Source organism: Octopus sinensis, linkage group LG2 (genome assembly GCF_006345805.1).
Source record: "Octopus sinensis linkage group LG2, ASM634580v1, whole genome shotgun sequence".
In the NCBI taxonomy this organism is placed as follows: Eukaryota; Metazoa; Mollusca; class Cephalopoda; order Octopoda; family Octopodidae; genus Octopus; species Octopus sinensis.
The window spans coordinates 139,114,644-139,131,584 of record NC_042998.1 but is presented as its reverse complement, the minus strand read 5'-3'; the positions used below and the strand labels follow the sequence as shown (position 1 = coordinate 139,131,584).

General features: G+C 33.6%; 1 protein-coding gene across 3 annotated transcripts in view; it reads right to left on the bottom strand.

The window, feature by feature from the left end:
- Window positions 1-16,941, bottom strand: part of LOC115232333 (target of Myb protein 1) — a 139,477-nt gene that overhangs the window by 7,949 nt on the left and 114,587 nt on the right. For 2 of the 3 annotated variants that reach the window (XM_029802162.2, XM_029802164.2), the window contains 4 exons: window positions 14,538-14,628; window positions 11,442-11,468; window positions 961-1,011; window positions 29-62 (listed from right to left, as the gene is read on the bottom strand). In XM_029802162.2, coding sequence (XP_029658022.1) covers window positions 29-62; window positions 961-1,011; window positions 11,442-11,468; window positions 14,538-14,628 — 203 coding nt within the window. The remainder of the gene's footprint in view (window positions 1-28; window positions 63-960; window positions 1,012-11,441; window positions 11,469-14,537; window positions 14,629-16,941) is intronic. The other variant, XM_029802163.2, reaches the window with a different exon arrangement.

The window sequence follows — 16,941 nt, the reverse complement described above, 5'->3', positions numbered from 1 at the left end:
GATTATGTTTATAAAATAGTTAACTAACCTGAACTGCTTATGGATTCTGTAGCTTGTCCATCCTATTAATATATAAAATTTTGACATTTAAAAAAAAAACAAAAATATTTTCAACTGCAACATACTATTAAAGAATATATGAATTATATATCTATGTGTGTATATATTATAAAAATACATAAAATTCTGGCATTTTTTAAAAAACAAAAGTAATGATATTTTTAACTGCAACATAGAATTAAATGTGTTCCTTTAATAAAGATAGGTCAAGATGTCAGTTGTTAACAAAAAACCAGATTTGTTTAAACCACTTATGTAGTAGATCCAATCTATTAGTAGCAGTTACCTGCCATTATTAAAACAGATATTATTTATATTAAAAACGACCATTTTATTTCAATATATTCAAAATTATTGAAACGAAGAGAGAATATGCCAATAGAAATTTGGTAACAAAAGGGTTAATATGTTTTGAGGAAACCAGAGTAAAAGTTGTTCAACTTGGTTGCAAAACATTTGGTTATTATATTTAATACTTTAAAACTTTTTTTCCACTATAAATGAGGCAAGTATATGGCATTGATGAGCAGAAAATACTGCAAAATATTGATAAATGCCTTTCTCATTTACTTCTAGGATGGTTTTGATTTGCCTAGCTTTGAAGTATACAGTTTTTTTTTCTTTTTTAATGCTGTAAGTCTTCAAAAGGATTTCCCATAGATGAAATACTGCAGCTAAAAGCATTTAACAACACATAGATTAAGTATGTGAAATTGATAATAGACAACAGATGTGAAAGTGTGACTTAATAGTAAATGTCAAAGTGATGTGTGCATAGACATTTCAATTGGTATGCATGAAGGTACCTATAAAACAACACATTTTACTGATTACAGGCATCAGACTGTAGCTAGGTTATCCAGATATTAAACACACACAAAATCATGAAGAGGGACTTACACTGGCTAACCATTGTGCCATCTCCTTCAAGTCTTCTTCTTTATCAGACAGCTAAGAAAAGAAAAAGAGAAAATATATTAGAAACATAAGGAATATATATATACATATATATATATATATATATATATATATATATATATATATATATTATATATATATATATATATATAAAGAGAGAGAGTTAGAAATGACATATCTGAGATTAGTGGCTAAAATTATAAGTGCGAATCTTTTATTTAGAATGTATGCTTACAATATTTACAGTCATACATCTAACAATATCAAGTTGCTACAAGAGATGCTAGATGTAAGATATGTTTAACAAAGGGAGAAGCTGACAAAACGAAGTTTGTACATGTTCTGTGACACAAGGAACAGGGGTGTGAAATAATCCAGATTGCAAAGCTGTGCACAAGAGAGGACTGAAATGTTAGGAAGAAGCATGTTTGAAATGTAAATGACAAACTTGTCCTTACTGACACTGTAAAGAAAGAAGCATAGAAATGCTTTTATGTAAAATTATTGAATAAGGAGAATTTATGGGAAAGAGAAGGTCTACTCCAAGTAGATCCAACAGAGGGGCCTGAAAACAGTAGGTTCACAAATACAATTATGAAAATGAAGGTAGGGGAGGTGGGTAGACTAATAAAATGATTCCAAGAAATGTTTGAACAACTCCCTAGAGATAGTTGATAGCTTTTGTTGTATAAATGACCTAATTAGTAGTGAGATGAATACTAAAAGCATTGTATCTATAGTAAGAACAGGGTGGGAAAAGTTCATGGAGCTGTTACCTCTGCTTGCAACAGAGTAAGGGGTAAATTGTGTAATGCTTATACATAAAGTATGATGCTGCATATCAGCAAAATATGGACCTTCAATATAGATGTGTAATGGTTAGAAAGAAATGAAGTAAGTATGCTCTATTGGATATGTGATGTTAATGTGTGTGAACAACAGAGCACAAATGAGCTGAAAGAAAAATTGCATGTGTCTTTATGTAGTATGCAAGAGAGAAGACTGTGCTGGGTACATGGAAGGTGATAGTTGTATAATGAATTGTTGAGTGTTCAAAGTTGATGGAAAAGGGGGACAAGATAGGATGAAGTGATGAAGCTGACACTCTTGAACGAGATATCAAAAAACAATAGTGATGAATGGTGACATGAAGTGCTGGAAATGATCTGACCACTGGTCAAAATATTGTTAAAATGATAGCAGTAATAGAAGTGAGGATGTATGTCCACACTGAGTTTCTCATCTATTATATTCCTATTAAATCTCCATCCACTGCCCTCTTTGTTACTTTCTCATCTACCATTTATCTTCTCTTCTTATTCACTGTATCACAGTACCACATGTAGCTATGGATGACAATTAATCAGTCCTTATTTAATCACCTATTTATCACTCCACTCCTCTTCCATCGCACAAATATGTAACAAGGGATGATACTAGCTTTGTCCGTATCCAGTATTCCCTACCATCATCCTTCTTTACTGCTTACCATCACTTGCTTGCTCTCTCCTCCACTTTATCACTAGTCATCATCATCCACCTCTCACATTTACTGTTACTCATATCTACTGCTAGCTTTGCATTACTATCATTCATATTTTGCTATCCATTAAACTTCTCATGTAGGCTTCTTATTCAATCTCCTTACCAATAATCAGTATGTAGCTGCCTATCATATTTCTCTTCCATTACTCCCTCTCCTACCATCCTTTCCCACCTATCACTCTATTTCTCTCTCAGTCAAGTTTGCCTTGAACAAACAAAATGACATAGGGTGGAGAGGACTCTTTAGTCTTACAGGGAATATGACAACCACTGTAGTGCTGGTGCCATGATAAAATGCACCCAGTACACTGTTAAGCAGTTGGTGTTAGGAAGGGCATCCAACAAGAGAAACCATACTAAAAATGAAACATGCAAGCAAGACCTGGTCCTTTGACCCAGTTAGGAGAGAGCAGTAGCTCTAAATAAAACTGATTTGAACTGTAATGACTCATCCAACCATTGCTAACAGAAAAAAAAAATGATGAGGATGAGATTACATTTTGACAGGTTTGATCTTTAACTATCATTAGATGAGTAAATAATCTCTACTAGATTTGAACTAGGTTAATCTTTATGTATCTTTATGCAGTATTCCTTCCAGTGGTTAAAAATGTTATAGTTAATTTGGTTGAACTCAAAAGTAGATAAAGCTATAAGTGTGTAAATAATGGGCTAAAAAATCCCATTGGATAGTAAAAATTGAAGGCTGTCTGAGGGCTGAGTTTAAGCATTAAAAAATAAATAATTTCACGTCTCTCAAAATTTTTGAATTCTTATGATAGAAATAACTTATTACAATTAGTTTGAATGCAAGTCTGGGACTTAAGAACTATGGATACATCTAAGAATAAAACTTGACAGTTAGTGAACAATCAAGAAAGAAAAAAAAGTGTAGATGTAATGACAAGGTAAGCGGTTTGAAAAAATTATAATGCTATATAGATAGTTGCAGAGAGTAACATAACATTAGAGAGTGAATATAATAGAAGTTGCTATACGTATATATATATATATACACACATACACACACACACACATATATATGAAAGAAAGTTTGAAAATGCAATTTTGTGGTATCTTACAACTTCACTTTGTTATATATGTGTAAACACATACATATATCAAAAGAAAAAACAGTATGAATGCAGGGCGTCAGCATAATCCTAGCCATTACTAAAACAAATCAAAGTATCTATCTATCTATCTATAGATAGATAGATAGATAGATATACACATGAAAAAATATACAACAAAATAATGGTTATTATTTTAAGTAGCACTTCTTTTGGCTCTTTACATTCTGAGTTCAAATCTTACCATGGTCAACTTTGCCTTTCAGCTTATCATGGTCCATGAAAATAGAGTGCCAGTTGAGCACTAGGGCCAATGCTGGTCTTGTTCCAAAAATCATCATTACGACTACTATTATTATTTCCTGAGGTGTTTGCTTTTCTTTTTTTTTTCTTTCTACACTGGCATAAGAGCACAAATTTATTTAGAAGGACTAATAAGTATAACTAATAGTGAAATGGGATCTCAATAAGATTCAATCTCAGAATGTAAAGAGATGTAATCAACTAATAGAAGGTATTTTTCCTACTGCCCCACCAATTCAAAGGTAGTAGTTGTAGTAGCAGTAGTAAATGAAATAACTATTTATAATTTTGGTACAAAACCAGCAATTTTGAGCACTGGAGTTGATAATATCAAGTAACTCCAGTTGATACTATCAACTCCAATAGAATTTGAACTCAGAATACAAAGGGTTGGAAGAAATGCTGCTAGGCACCCTGTACTAAGGATTCTGTCAGATTGCTGCCTTAACCCTTTAGTGTTTAAACTGGCCAAATCCGGCCCAATATATTCTACATGTTTTATATTCAAACTGGCGATGTCTAGCCTCTCACACCTAACCTACAATGCCATTCTAAAAATAAGTAATCACATCATTGAAACCTCAAAGCTGTAAGATGATCCAGGATTAATTCAAAACAATTTGAGTGAAAAAGTCTTACATTTAACAGAGTAATCTGAACACTAAAGGGTTAATTCATTCTTTTTAATTTTGGCATAAGGCCAGCAATTTTAGGGGAGCAGGGCAAGTTGATTATATCGATCTCAGTACTTAAATGGTACTTTATTTTATGATCCCTAAAAAAGATTTAAATGCAAAGTTAACCTCAGCAGAATTTGAACTATGAATGTAAAGACCCCAAAGAGATGCTGCTATGTGCTTTATGCAATGCATTAATGATCATGTTACCAGCTTGCCACCTTTTGAATAATAATCTTTTCTACTATACATACAAGGCCTGAAATTTTGAGGGGGGTACGATGGCTAGTTGATTACATTAACCCCAGTACTTGACTGTTACTTATTTTACTGAGCATGAAAGTCACCCTTCATGGCATTTGAACTCAGAGGGTAAAGCTGGGAGAAAAGTTGCAAAGCATTTTGTTCAGCGTATTAGTGATTCTGCTGGCTTTCTACAACAACAATAATAATAATAATAATGGTTTCAAATTTTGGCACAAGGCCAGCACGTTTGGGTGAGGGAGGGCTAGTTGATTACATCAATCACAGTGTGTACTGGTACTTACTTTATCAACCCCGAAAGGATGAAAGTCAAAGTCAACCTTGGTGGAAATTAAATTCAGAATATTAAGACAGACAAAATGCTGCTAAGCCTTTTACCCAGTGCTAATAATTCTGCTAGCATGCTACCTTAAAATTAATGATAATAATGATTTCAAATTTTGGCACCAGGCCAACAATTTTGGGGGAAGAGACTAATTGATTACAATGACCTCAGTGCATAACTGATACTTATTTCATTGACCCTGAAAGGATGAAAGGCAAAGTTGACCTTGTTGTAATCTGAGCTCAGAATGAAAAGACGGACGAAATACTACTAAGCATTTTGCCCAGCATACTAATGATTCTACCAGCTCACAGCCTTAAAAATATTAATAATAATAATCCTTTCTATTATAGGCACAAGGCCTGAAATTTTAGGGGAGGGGGACCAGTTGATTATATCGACCCCAGTGTTTCACTAGTGCTTAATTTATCAACCCCAAAAGGATAAAGGGCAATGTTGATCTCAGCAGAATTTGAACTCAGAATGTAGAGATGGGCGAAATACCGCTAAGCATTTCGTCCAGCATGCCAATGATTCTTCCAACCCACAGCCTTAATAATAATAATAATAATAATAATAATAATAAAAATCACATTAGTATTTTATGTAAATGACAAATATTTTGATGAACAGTGAAATATACTGTTGGAATAAGCATAGGTGAGAAATATGAGCTGAGTTGGTTGCAACAATGTGAGATCTCTTCTAACTTGGTACACAAAAAATCTATAATACAGTGCCACTGGTGAACTGGAAAGCAAGTGATAGATACAAAAAAATTCAAAGACAAAAGTAAAACATTGTTTTAATCATACAAAATACACAGAAATGATTTGTAAAAATTCTCCTGATCGAGCCATGTGCCAGCTTGGAAAAAATATTGTGATTGCATTACAAATGCAGTTATACAATGAAGGTCTTTGGCAAACATAACGCAGGGGGACACGAGTGATTAAATATGTGTGGATAATAAACATTCAAAATAAATACTGTTTCTGACTACACTTCTTGCCATGCAGCCAACTTTATAGGCATATAAATACATACATACATATATATATATATACAAGTGGAGGACTTCAATATAACCGACAAGAAAAGATAGCACACAGACAACTGGACAAACATGGCAACTGATGACCATTTTCACAATGGAAAAGAAATAGTGGGAAAAAAAAAAGAAAAACAGAAAAAGATATTATTGCAATGACATTGTAAGTAAAAACACTATAAATCAAATAAGCATGCAATAAAGTAGAGAGGTAGAGAAGAGAGAGAGATGGGTTTGGACAGAAGATAGTGAGAGAAACAAGAGATTAATATATTTTAATAATCGCTTGCTACTCTGGAGTTTTGTCTGAAGGTCCCGTGCACCCACAAATGAAACAGAGTAGCAAGAGACAACTCAGCCAATATATATATATATATTATATATATATATATATATATATATATATATATATATATATATATATGATGATAGAGATGTATAGCTATAAAGAAATGAATAGAATAAGTTATATAGAAACTGAAAAAGTGAGAGAAAACAATAGAGAAAGAGAAAGCAAGATATTTAAAGTAAGATAGAGAAATGAAACCTGTACACCTTTCATGCAAGGACAAATTCCAGGACAACTGAATCCTTACATTCACTTTTTATTATTTATTTGGAAAACTGTTACTAGCAATACAGAAATTATGCATGTAGAGAATGGGGGACGAGGGAATCGGTGGTGCTGCAGTGAATTAACACCAGTTGGTTGCAAAGTATTGGGTGTTGTTGTCCAGACATGAAAGGATCAACAAAGTTCCATGGATGATTCTCTTTATTACAAAAAAAAAAAACCAAAATACTTTCTTTGGAAATTTATACTAAGGTTAAAACTAAGATTAATAAAATTATAATTGAGGAGAAAAAAACCTCAATCTCCTTAAAATAATTCTAATATATGTAAAAAGCTTGTGTGTTTAAATATTTTCATAATTTTGCTACTTTTAATAAGAATAATTCTTACAAATAAAGAAAGATATTGTTGAAAATTAGATACCAGTAACGAAAATAAAATCTTAATTTAATTTAGCTCAGTACTTAAAAAAAAAAACTAAACAAGTTTCTTAAAAGAAATGAAAAATATTTCAAAAATGATAGATACAAGCTCATCAAGACACTGTAGTTGATAGGTATTATAAATTATTTGTGTGTGTGTGTGTGTATATATATTTATATATATATATACAGACACACAGACTTAAATAAAATAAATCATTTTTTTCAAAGGTGGAACTCTATGTAGATAAAGCTATAGACAATAGTGTTTAAATCATCCTTCATCCTTGCACATGTTCAGTTCACTGCTGGACAAATGCCTCGGTATGTTCTCTCCACCAACCATAGTCTGATATTTTCCTGATCCATGTTTGGGTGCTAAAGAATTTAACAAAGTCTTTATTCCAATTTCTGCATGGTTTTCTCCACCTTCTTTTTCAGGATGTAGTATCCACTCTATCAATTTCGTATTCAATTCATTGTCCTTTCTTCTAAATGCATGTCCCATGAAAGACCATTTCAGAGTTTTTATTTTCTAGATAATATCCATTAAATCTTGTCACTCTTATCCTGCTGTTTCTTCACTTATCCATTTTGTTAATCTTCAGCATTTTCCTTTCCATAGCTCTGTGTTGTTCTTAATTTACTTTCGATGCTCTTGTTGATAGTTCATATTTCTGATGCATACATAATGGTAGATAGCACACACTGGTGGAAAATGTTTCTTTTTAGACATATGATAACCATCCTAATTGTATTCATCATTCAATTTCTTTGGCCTGTTTTCATTCTTTAATCATATTATTTGTCCAAGATAGGTGTACTGGTTTACATGTTCAACTACTTCATCATCTATTACTACATTCCCAGCTGTTGGAGATTATCTTCATTTTATCAATACTAATATTAATTCTGAGTCCACATATTTTGCTTTCTTCTTTTAGTTTTCTGAACATTTCTGTTGATTCTTTAATGCTCCTGGAAATAAGTACATTATCAACACTGAATTTGAGATGATTTAGGATGCATTCACTTATATTTATTCCTTTATCTGACTAATATAAGTTTATAGAATCCTTTTCTAAGACAGATGTGAATAATTTGGGTGATATGGTGTCTCCTTGTCTTACTCCATTACCACTTTTGATATCAACTACTTTGTTGTTTATAGTTGCTGTGTACATATTCTCTAATAACTTCAAGTAGTCTCTTCCAATTCCCTTTTCCTCCAGTGCTCTTAAGTCTATTATCAATTTCCATGAAACCAAAAGCTTCTTCAAAATCTGCAAATGTTAAGCATATGTTGCAAGTTTGACATTTTCCCCTTAGTTGGTTTATAGCATGTAAGTGGTCTATTGTGCTATAGTTTGTCTTGAAGCCTGCTTGTTCTGCTGCAATGTTCTCATCCAGCTTTCTCTCAATTCTTTTTGATATGACTTTTGAGAAGATCTTATAGATGTAGGAAATGGAAAGCAATAAAACTGCAGGTCCAGATGGAATTGAAATAAACAAAATAAAAGTGGTTGGACCAAGCACAGAAAAGGAACTAGCAAAACTATATACAAAATACCTACATGAACTTAAGATACTGGATATGTGGAAAAATTTTCCAAACTGATCTTTCTTTATAAAAAAGGGGATGCTAAAGATCTAAAGAACTACAAAAGTTCTATTATCACACATCTACAAGGGCTTAGATATTGGGTTAAAAACCCTTTGGATGGAAAAAAGTTGAAGGCTGCCCAATAGTTAAATGCTATCATTTATAGTTTCATCTACTTTGTGTTTCACTTTTAAAAACAAGTTATTTCATGTCTCTCCAAGTTTCTAAATTCTCATGACATACATACACACACACATCTATGTGTGCATGTGCACGTGTGTGTGTGTGTCTGTCAATCTATCTACCTGTCTGTCTATCTACCTACAAATATACATTAAGCCAAGGACAGGAGATAATGTCTGAAACAGAATCATACAAATGAACAATGAGATGTTTCATTATCAAAATATCTGTAAGACAGACAACCAAATTATAGTTTCAGCTCATCAGGATATTATCTAATTCATGTCAATTTGATATATTTTATATAGTTGTGTAACCAATAAATGGCACGCAGTATACTCTGTAAAGTGTGGAGTCCAGAGGAATCTTCAGTCTTGTCAAAGACATAGCAACCTCTTTATTGCTGGTACCATGTGAAACTGCATCCGGTCCATTCTGTAAAGTGGGTGTTGCTAGAGGCAGCATTTAGTTGTAGAATATCATGTAAAGCAGTGGGTCAAGCAGCTTTACTTATTTTATATTAAATACAGCAGTTATGTTAATGGTCCCTTGGTTATGAGCTCAGACCTTTACTATACCTACTTTCCATGTTAGCATGTGTTGTCACAGTCTGAGTCAGTTATTATTTGGGGTTAGGTGGTAGGGGCTGGATACATCTCAGCTTTAGTTCATTCTGGTTCTACACCTACTTCAGTGCCAAGTAATTAGCATTAGGAAGAACATTGCTTCAATGTCCAAAATCTGTAGCAACTAATCTTGGCTTTGCTATTAAGGTAAAATGGCTATAAAACAATGAAAGAGAAATAAATTGTTTATAAATTTTCTTCGTACATTGTAATTGGGAAGTGATAGTAATTGGGATGGAGTTTAAATCCTACCAGTTCTTTTGTTATTCTGCTGGTTTCAGCTATTAGACTTAATATTCCAGCTATTAAAAGTCATTAGTTACATTTCTCATTCAGTTTCTAAGAAACGGGGAATGAATGACAGAGAAATCTAAAAAAAAAAAACTAAAAAAATTATAATCTAGTAGTTATTATTGGCCTATTTTCCTGCACCACTTATAAAGGACTACCTCCAGTTCATATATTCCTACAACACACTGGCACACATCATCCCTGTTTAACATCTGCCTTCTATGCTGGCATGGGTTGGACAGTTTGACAGGAGCTGGCCAAGCAGAAGACTGCACCAGACTTCTGTGTCCGTTTTGGCATAGTTTTTACAGCTGGATCGCCTTCCTAACACCAACTACTGCACAGAGTGGACAGAGTGCTTTTTACATGGCACCAGCACAGGCAAGGTCAGTTTTGGTATGGTTTTTACAGCTAGATGCCCTTCCAAATGTCAACCACTTTACAGTGTGGACTGGATACTTTTTATGTGGTACTAGCACTGGCAGGGTCACCAAGTAACTTGCAAGACAAGGAATCTTTGAGAGGGGAGGGGGAATTGGAGGAGGTCATCTTGTGTTAGATGATGAAAAGTTAGAATGTGACAGAGAAACACACTCACATAATATGTATGCAAGTGTGTGTGTTTTGATGGTCTTCATGCTTTGAGATCACATTCTAATTGCAAACAAATGTCACTGTCATACAAGCAGTGTTGTTCATTTGTAATGGACAGACATGATTTCATGTTGGCCATTGTATTGTTCAGGTTTGAAGAACTAGGAGTAATATGTTATTTGGAAAGAGGTGAGAGTTGGTAACAGGAAGAACATCCAGGCGTAGATAATTTGCCTAAGTGAACTTCGTTTGACCCACGCAAGCATGGAAAAGCAGATTTTAAAGTTATATATATATATCGTTGCTATAATGCAAAAGTGTCGTAAGTCCAAAACATTGCTTTTTCAGAAACGAAAAAATAGTTTCACCATTCCATAGCAAAACTGTTGTACAACACTTTGACAATTTTTGATATTTTGGCATCTGAAGCAGCTGGAAATATGATAGTTTGACCAAAAGAACTAGTTAAGAATAAATATTGAAAAATATGCATTTGGTCAAATTTGGACATACAACAGTTTAACATAATTCAACAATATATATATATATATATAACTCATACATACAGTGTAAGAATGTAATGAGTGCAGCTATATAGTCTAACTAATACAGTCTAACTAATAATATATATTTAAAGATTAAAATGAAAAGAAGCTAATTTTTTTTTTCATACCTCTCTACATCTATTTTGCAACAAAATTGGAAAATAAAATACAAATACAAAAGAAGAAACCAAACCAGAAAACAAAATCAACTAAAAAAAATAATAATTAGATGCATCAAGTTCTTCTAAATGTTTGTCTACCCAGAAGTCACAACTACAACATTCCAACAATCTCATTCCCCAGTGGAAACAGTTCTTGCAGGAATTAGTCAGATGAAATGTTGTATTGGTAAACTAGAGCAGGTGACAAAGTGTAAGTTGACTTTACCTCAAAAGAATCACCCATCGTGGGCAACTGAAAAGTAAATAAGATAGCAATAAATATTTGAGTGACACCTAGCAAGTCAACAGAAACTAGGAATGAGGACATGTTCATAAAAACACAGTCATACTGGTCTCAAATAATTGGATATAAAATTGTCAGGTTGTTCCATAAATTATCTAACTTTTACCCCAATATTTAAATTCATAAAAATAATAAATGATTTATCATAAATCTAATTTACATTTTATTTTACTATTAATGATAATTTGTCAATCAGTCAATAGCTTTTTGAATGCCATGATTTTAAAATGTAAGAGATATTAAAATAACAGAGACACAAAGACTGGTTTTTAGGTTACCTAAGGAAGCGAATAGTTTTTTATTAAGATACTTCTAATAATTATCTCATGAATGGTTGCTAATTCAAACAAGAGAATAAAGAAAGATAACATTCAGGAATTTCTGCAAGAAGGCATTATTTCAGTTTAATTACGTGTCTCTTGTTATGGTAACAATGAATTCATAACCTTTTGCCTTTCCTGAAAGCTTCCACTTTATCTTCAATGTTGATAGTATACCTCACATGGCATAGCGCCCTATGAGCATTTTTTCAGAATGCAAAATAAAGTTGTAAAAGCAAAGAGCAGAACAAATGTTAATATACTCTCAATTATCAATCTGTTGTACTAATTTTCTCCAAAGTGAAAATTTTATTCTGTATATATGAATGAATGATCGAAAATAGTCATTTTTAAAAATAATTCTTTGAAAGTTTCTAACCCAGTTCTTTGGTAGCTATGGAACACTTAAATGTAGAGTCAATCATCTAGACTGCTGAATCTGTCAAACTTTAGTCACAATCATTGACCTTTTTGAAATCCTCATTGTTATAAATCACTTGGTATATCTTCTGTAGCTCCAAGAGGTATGGCATTCCCTCGCTTTTACTATGTAAATGCAGATTTTGCATGCAGGCAGTCCTGTTTACTGACTGTTGGCAAAGTACATGACAAGATATGACCATATCAGTAACATAAACATCTGAAAAATTAAGCTTAAACAACAAGACACACATGTCATTTCTTTCTATTTAGAAAACAGCATCACTCAAAAGATAACCTGATATCATTATTATTAATGGTAGAATGGAAACAACTTACGATTAAATAGAGTCTTAATTTCAGTGACAATAATGTAATATAAGACTGTAAGTGTGGATTTTTAAGACTTAGAGCTTGAATTCATTAGCAAAAAGGCATAGACACAGGGAAGTGTGTGTATGTGTATGAAACATACACTGGCTATTCCAAAGCTATTAGTTTCATGCTTGGCGTGTCATACAGCCAACAATACATCACTAGACATATAGTTTCCTGGGAAAGTGTCTATTTTTTTTGGCATATTTGTGTCTATAGCCAAGTGAGTTTGATTCATGAACTGAGCTGTGTATTGTGTTCTTAAGCAAGACACTTTATTTCATGTTGCTCCAGTTCACTCAGCTGTAAAAATGAATTGTGATGTCACTGGTGCCAAGCTGTATCAGCCTTGCCTTTCGCTTCAATAACATTGGTGGCATGGGGTGGGGAGGTTAGCATGCAGAGGCAACTACTGGTCTTTCATAAACAACCTTGCCCAGACTTGTGCCTTGGAGAGTAACCTTCTAGGTGCAATCCCATAGTCATTCATGACTGAAGGGGGTCTTTACCATATATATATATATGTCGTTATACATGTAGAATATATATATATCATCATCATCATCATCATCATGATGATATATATATATTCTACATGTATAACGACACCTCTAATTATTAACCCACTAGTATATTATAATATAATTTTCTGTGAAGGCACATAGCCAAGTGGTTAGGATATTGAGCTCATGATCATAAGGCTGTGGATTCAATTCCTGGACCTGGCAGTGATAAAACAAAGTGTCTTGCTTAAGAGCACTTCATTTCACATTGACCAACTCTGCAGAAAATCAGTACTATTGATGCAGTTCTTTCTCCTTCCAGCTGTCACCTCCTTGATGATCTACTGCAAAAGAGTACCGTTGCCTGTTTGTGACTAGATAGGCACCTAAAAAAATTAGCAAAACCATGGTACATGCTACCAGATTATACCTGTTTGTGAGTGATGGCTAAGAAAGATTTTAACACTGAGATTTTGAGATCCGAAAATATGTTATATTAAAATTTCTTAACTTTTGATGCATTGTGTCCAAAAACAATGTGAAATATAGGATGCATATTAGATGGGCCGTAGAGAATAGGGGTTAATGACACATGGTGTTAATTATGATGGAACCCCAAAATGTTAATAGGGCAGGATATATACTGATAGAAATCTAAAGGTAATCAGTGATAATATACGAAATGAATAAATCAAATTATCTATCAAAACGCATCCTCATCACACAAGTTTCAAATTACAATTAATGTAGACCTACAAGAATAGACATATTTAAAATAACAGAACAAAAAAAAGGACTCTGCTAAAAAAATATAAATTTAGGAAAAATCACAAATATAGATGCATCCAGGAGTGTGTAGTTAAGAAGTTTGCTTCCCAACTATGTGGCTTAGGGTTTCACTCCACTGCACAGTGCCTTAGAGCCAATGTCTTCTGCTATGGCCTTAGACTAACCAAAGCCTTGTGAGATAATTTGGTAGGCAGAAACTGAAAGAAGCCCTGTCATATTCACTCATCTATGAGCAGTGACGATACTGTCATCTCCATTGTCAATGGGCTGCCTGCTGGTTTTATGCCTTCAAAGATATCTGGAATAAGATATCCTTTATCGACAGGTGAAGTATTTGGCATCATAAGACAATGCTTCAATAATATATTCATATAACTGATGCTAGCAAGGGAAAACGGACACATAAGTGAACAAAACAAACAAACGAATTAAACTATGAGAAACATGGAAAGCTTAAGCTCAGAAGAGAGCGATAAACATAACGGAATGAGACTAAAAACAAAACCATCTCAACAAGACATGGACTGAATACAAAGTTAAGCTTTAAGCAATATCACTAAATGTTTCTATCTACAAATCTACATAGCAAGGTTAGCAAGCAGCAAACTGACCTGTCCATTTTTCACTTGAGATTTCATGGATACAGCTTGTCCTAAACTGCCCCGAAATTGGTCCTCTTGTTGATTGATGTAAGCAGAATTTCTAGAAATAACAGAAACGAAAATTGGTGTTAGGGTAAGAAAGTAAGAAAATAAATAGTAGAGGTTTTGTAAAATATGCAAACTATAACTCCCTAAAGAATATTTATGAATTTTAACTGAACTATAATACCTTATTCATGTCTTTCAACAATCATCATTATCATCATCATTTAACGTTCGTCTTCCATGCTGGTATAGGTTGGATGGTTTGACAGGAGCCAGTCAGGTAGAAGACTACACCAGGCTACTATGTCTGTTTTGGCAAGGTTTTTATGGCTGGATGCCCTTCCTAACACCAACAACCCTGCAGAGTGGACTGAATGATTTTTACATGGCACCAGCACAGGTGAGAGTCAGTTTATTGTTATCATTTAATATCTGTTTTCTATGTTTTGCACGGTTTTACAGGATCTGGCACACTGCAGGGTGGCACTGAGCTCCAAATGTCACCTTTCCAACATCAAACATTCTATGGTGTGTACTGTTTTTTTTTTTGTGCTACCAGCACTAGTGAGGTCACCAAGTTACTTGTAAGACAGGAAAGAATAGGGAAAAGGGGAAAAAAACCCTTGAGTAAATGTGGAGAGTATTTGAAAGGGGTAGGTGGTATGTTGAGTCTTGAGAAACTAAAGCATGACAGAAGGATAAGAATAGATGTTTTTCTTATTGCACCTCCTTTTACACAATCACTCCACTCCTTCAATACTCAATAATGAAGATTTTATCCAAGAGTTCTATAGAACTGCAATTGTTCGTAATTTATCTCTTACTCCTTTTAGTAAGAATCCTAACACAACACGAACCAGACAGACCTCACACTATGTTACCTTGATCATTTGCTGTGATAAGAAAACTCATGCCAGCATGGGAAAAGCAAACATGTGGCTGTGCGGTAAGAAGCTTGCTTCCCAACCACATGGTTTCAGGTTCAATCCCACTGTGTGGCACCTTGGGCAAGTGCCTCCTACTATAGCCTTGTGAGTGGATTTGGTAGACAGAAACTGAAAAGAAGCCACTCGTATGTGTGTATATGTGGGTGTGTGTGTGTATATATATATATATATATATATATATATATATATATATATAGATATATATATATGTGTGTGTGTGTGTATTTGTGTGTCTGTGTTTGTCCCCCCACCATCACTTGACAACCAATGTTGGTGTGTTTATGTTTATGTAACTTAGCAGTTCGGCAAAAGAAACCGACAGAATAAGTACTAGGCTTACAAAGAATAAGTCCTGGGGTTGATTTGCTCGACTAAAGGCGGTGCTCCAGCACGGCCACAGTCAAATGACTGAAACAAGTAAAAGAGTAATGTTGTTCCATATCGTTCATTGACAGCCATGTATATCCTCATTATTTCTAAGCAGTATTCTTTGTTCAACTCGTTGATGAACTTACAATCTCACTAATGCAGGTGCTCTTTCATGAATTGAAAATCCTAAAATGTATGCAACTGCTTCAGATGGTCCAATACACATACCCATTAAATATTGACTAATTTCGTTATCATTGTTTATTTGAACAGCAGCTTGGTCATTTCCTTTCAGCATGTACTTGGTGACCTTACCAAAGCAACGATTTCCAGGTTGCAGTGGAATTTGAATGCTCTTAAAAGAGTTTCATTATAAGGTACAAGCCATTTGTTGTTTGTTTTTCCATTATGAGATTCAACTCCTACCATTGCAACTGATCTTCATCTACAAAGAGACAGTCTCAGTCTTTCTGTCTTTTGATTAAGATGATAAAGATTAATATTTTATTTTAAATAAAATAGTAATTTTTCCTTTAAGGAAAAAAAAAAAAAAGTACTCATGATGCAAAAAAATATCTCAGAAGAATATAAGGAGAATTTGGATCTTTCAACTCATGGCACTCTGAAAGTTGTATAATTGAAGAAAAGTTGTATAAATGAAGGAAAAAAGAAAAAAATGAAGTAAAAAGTAAGTAAGAAAAAACGATGGATGGGGTTGCTGTGATGACTTTAAAGTCACAAATTGACATTTTCAACTTGATTTTTTTTTCTTAAAGGGGGAAATAACTATTTTATTTGTAATCTTTATCATTTTAATTAGAGGGCAGGAAAACAGACAAACTTTGAGTTTTAGTATAGTATATATATATATATTTATCATCATCATTTAATGTCTGTTTTCCATGCTGATATGGGTGTTAGGCAGTTTGATGAGCCACAGAACTGCATTGTGCTCCATGTCAGCTCTGGTTTCCATGTCTAGAGATGACCTTCCTAACAGCAACCATTTCACAGTGTGTAACCAGATAGATAGATACTTGTTTGATCACTAT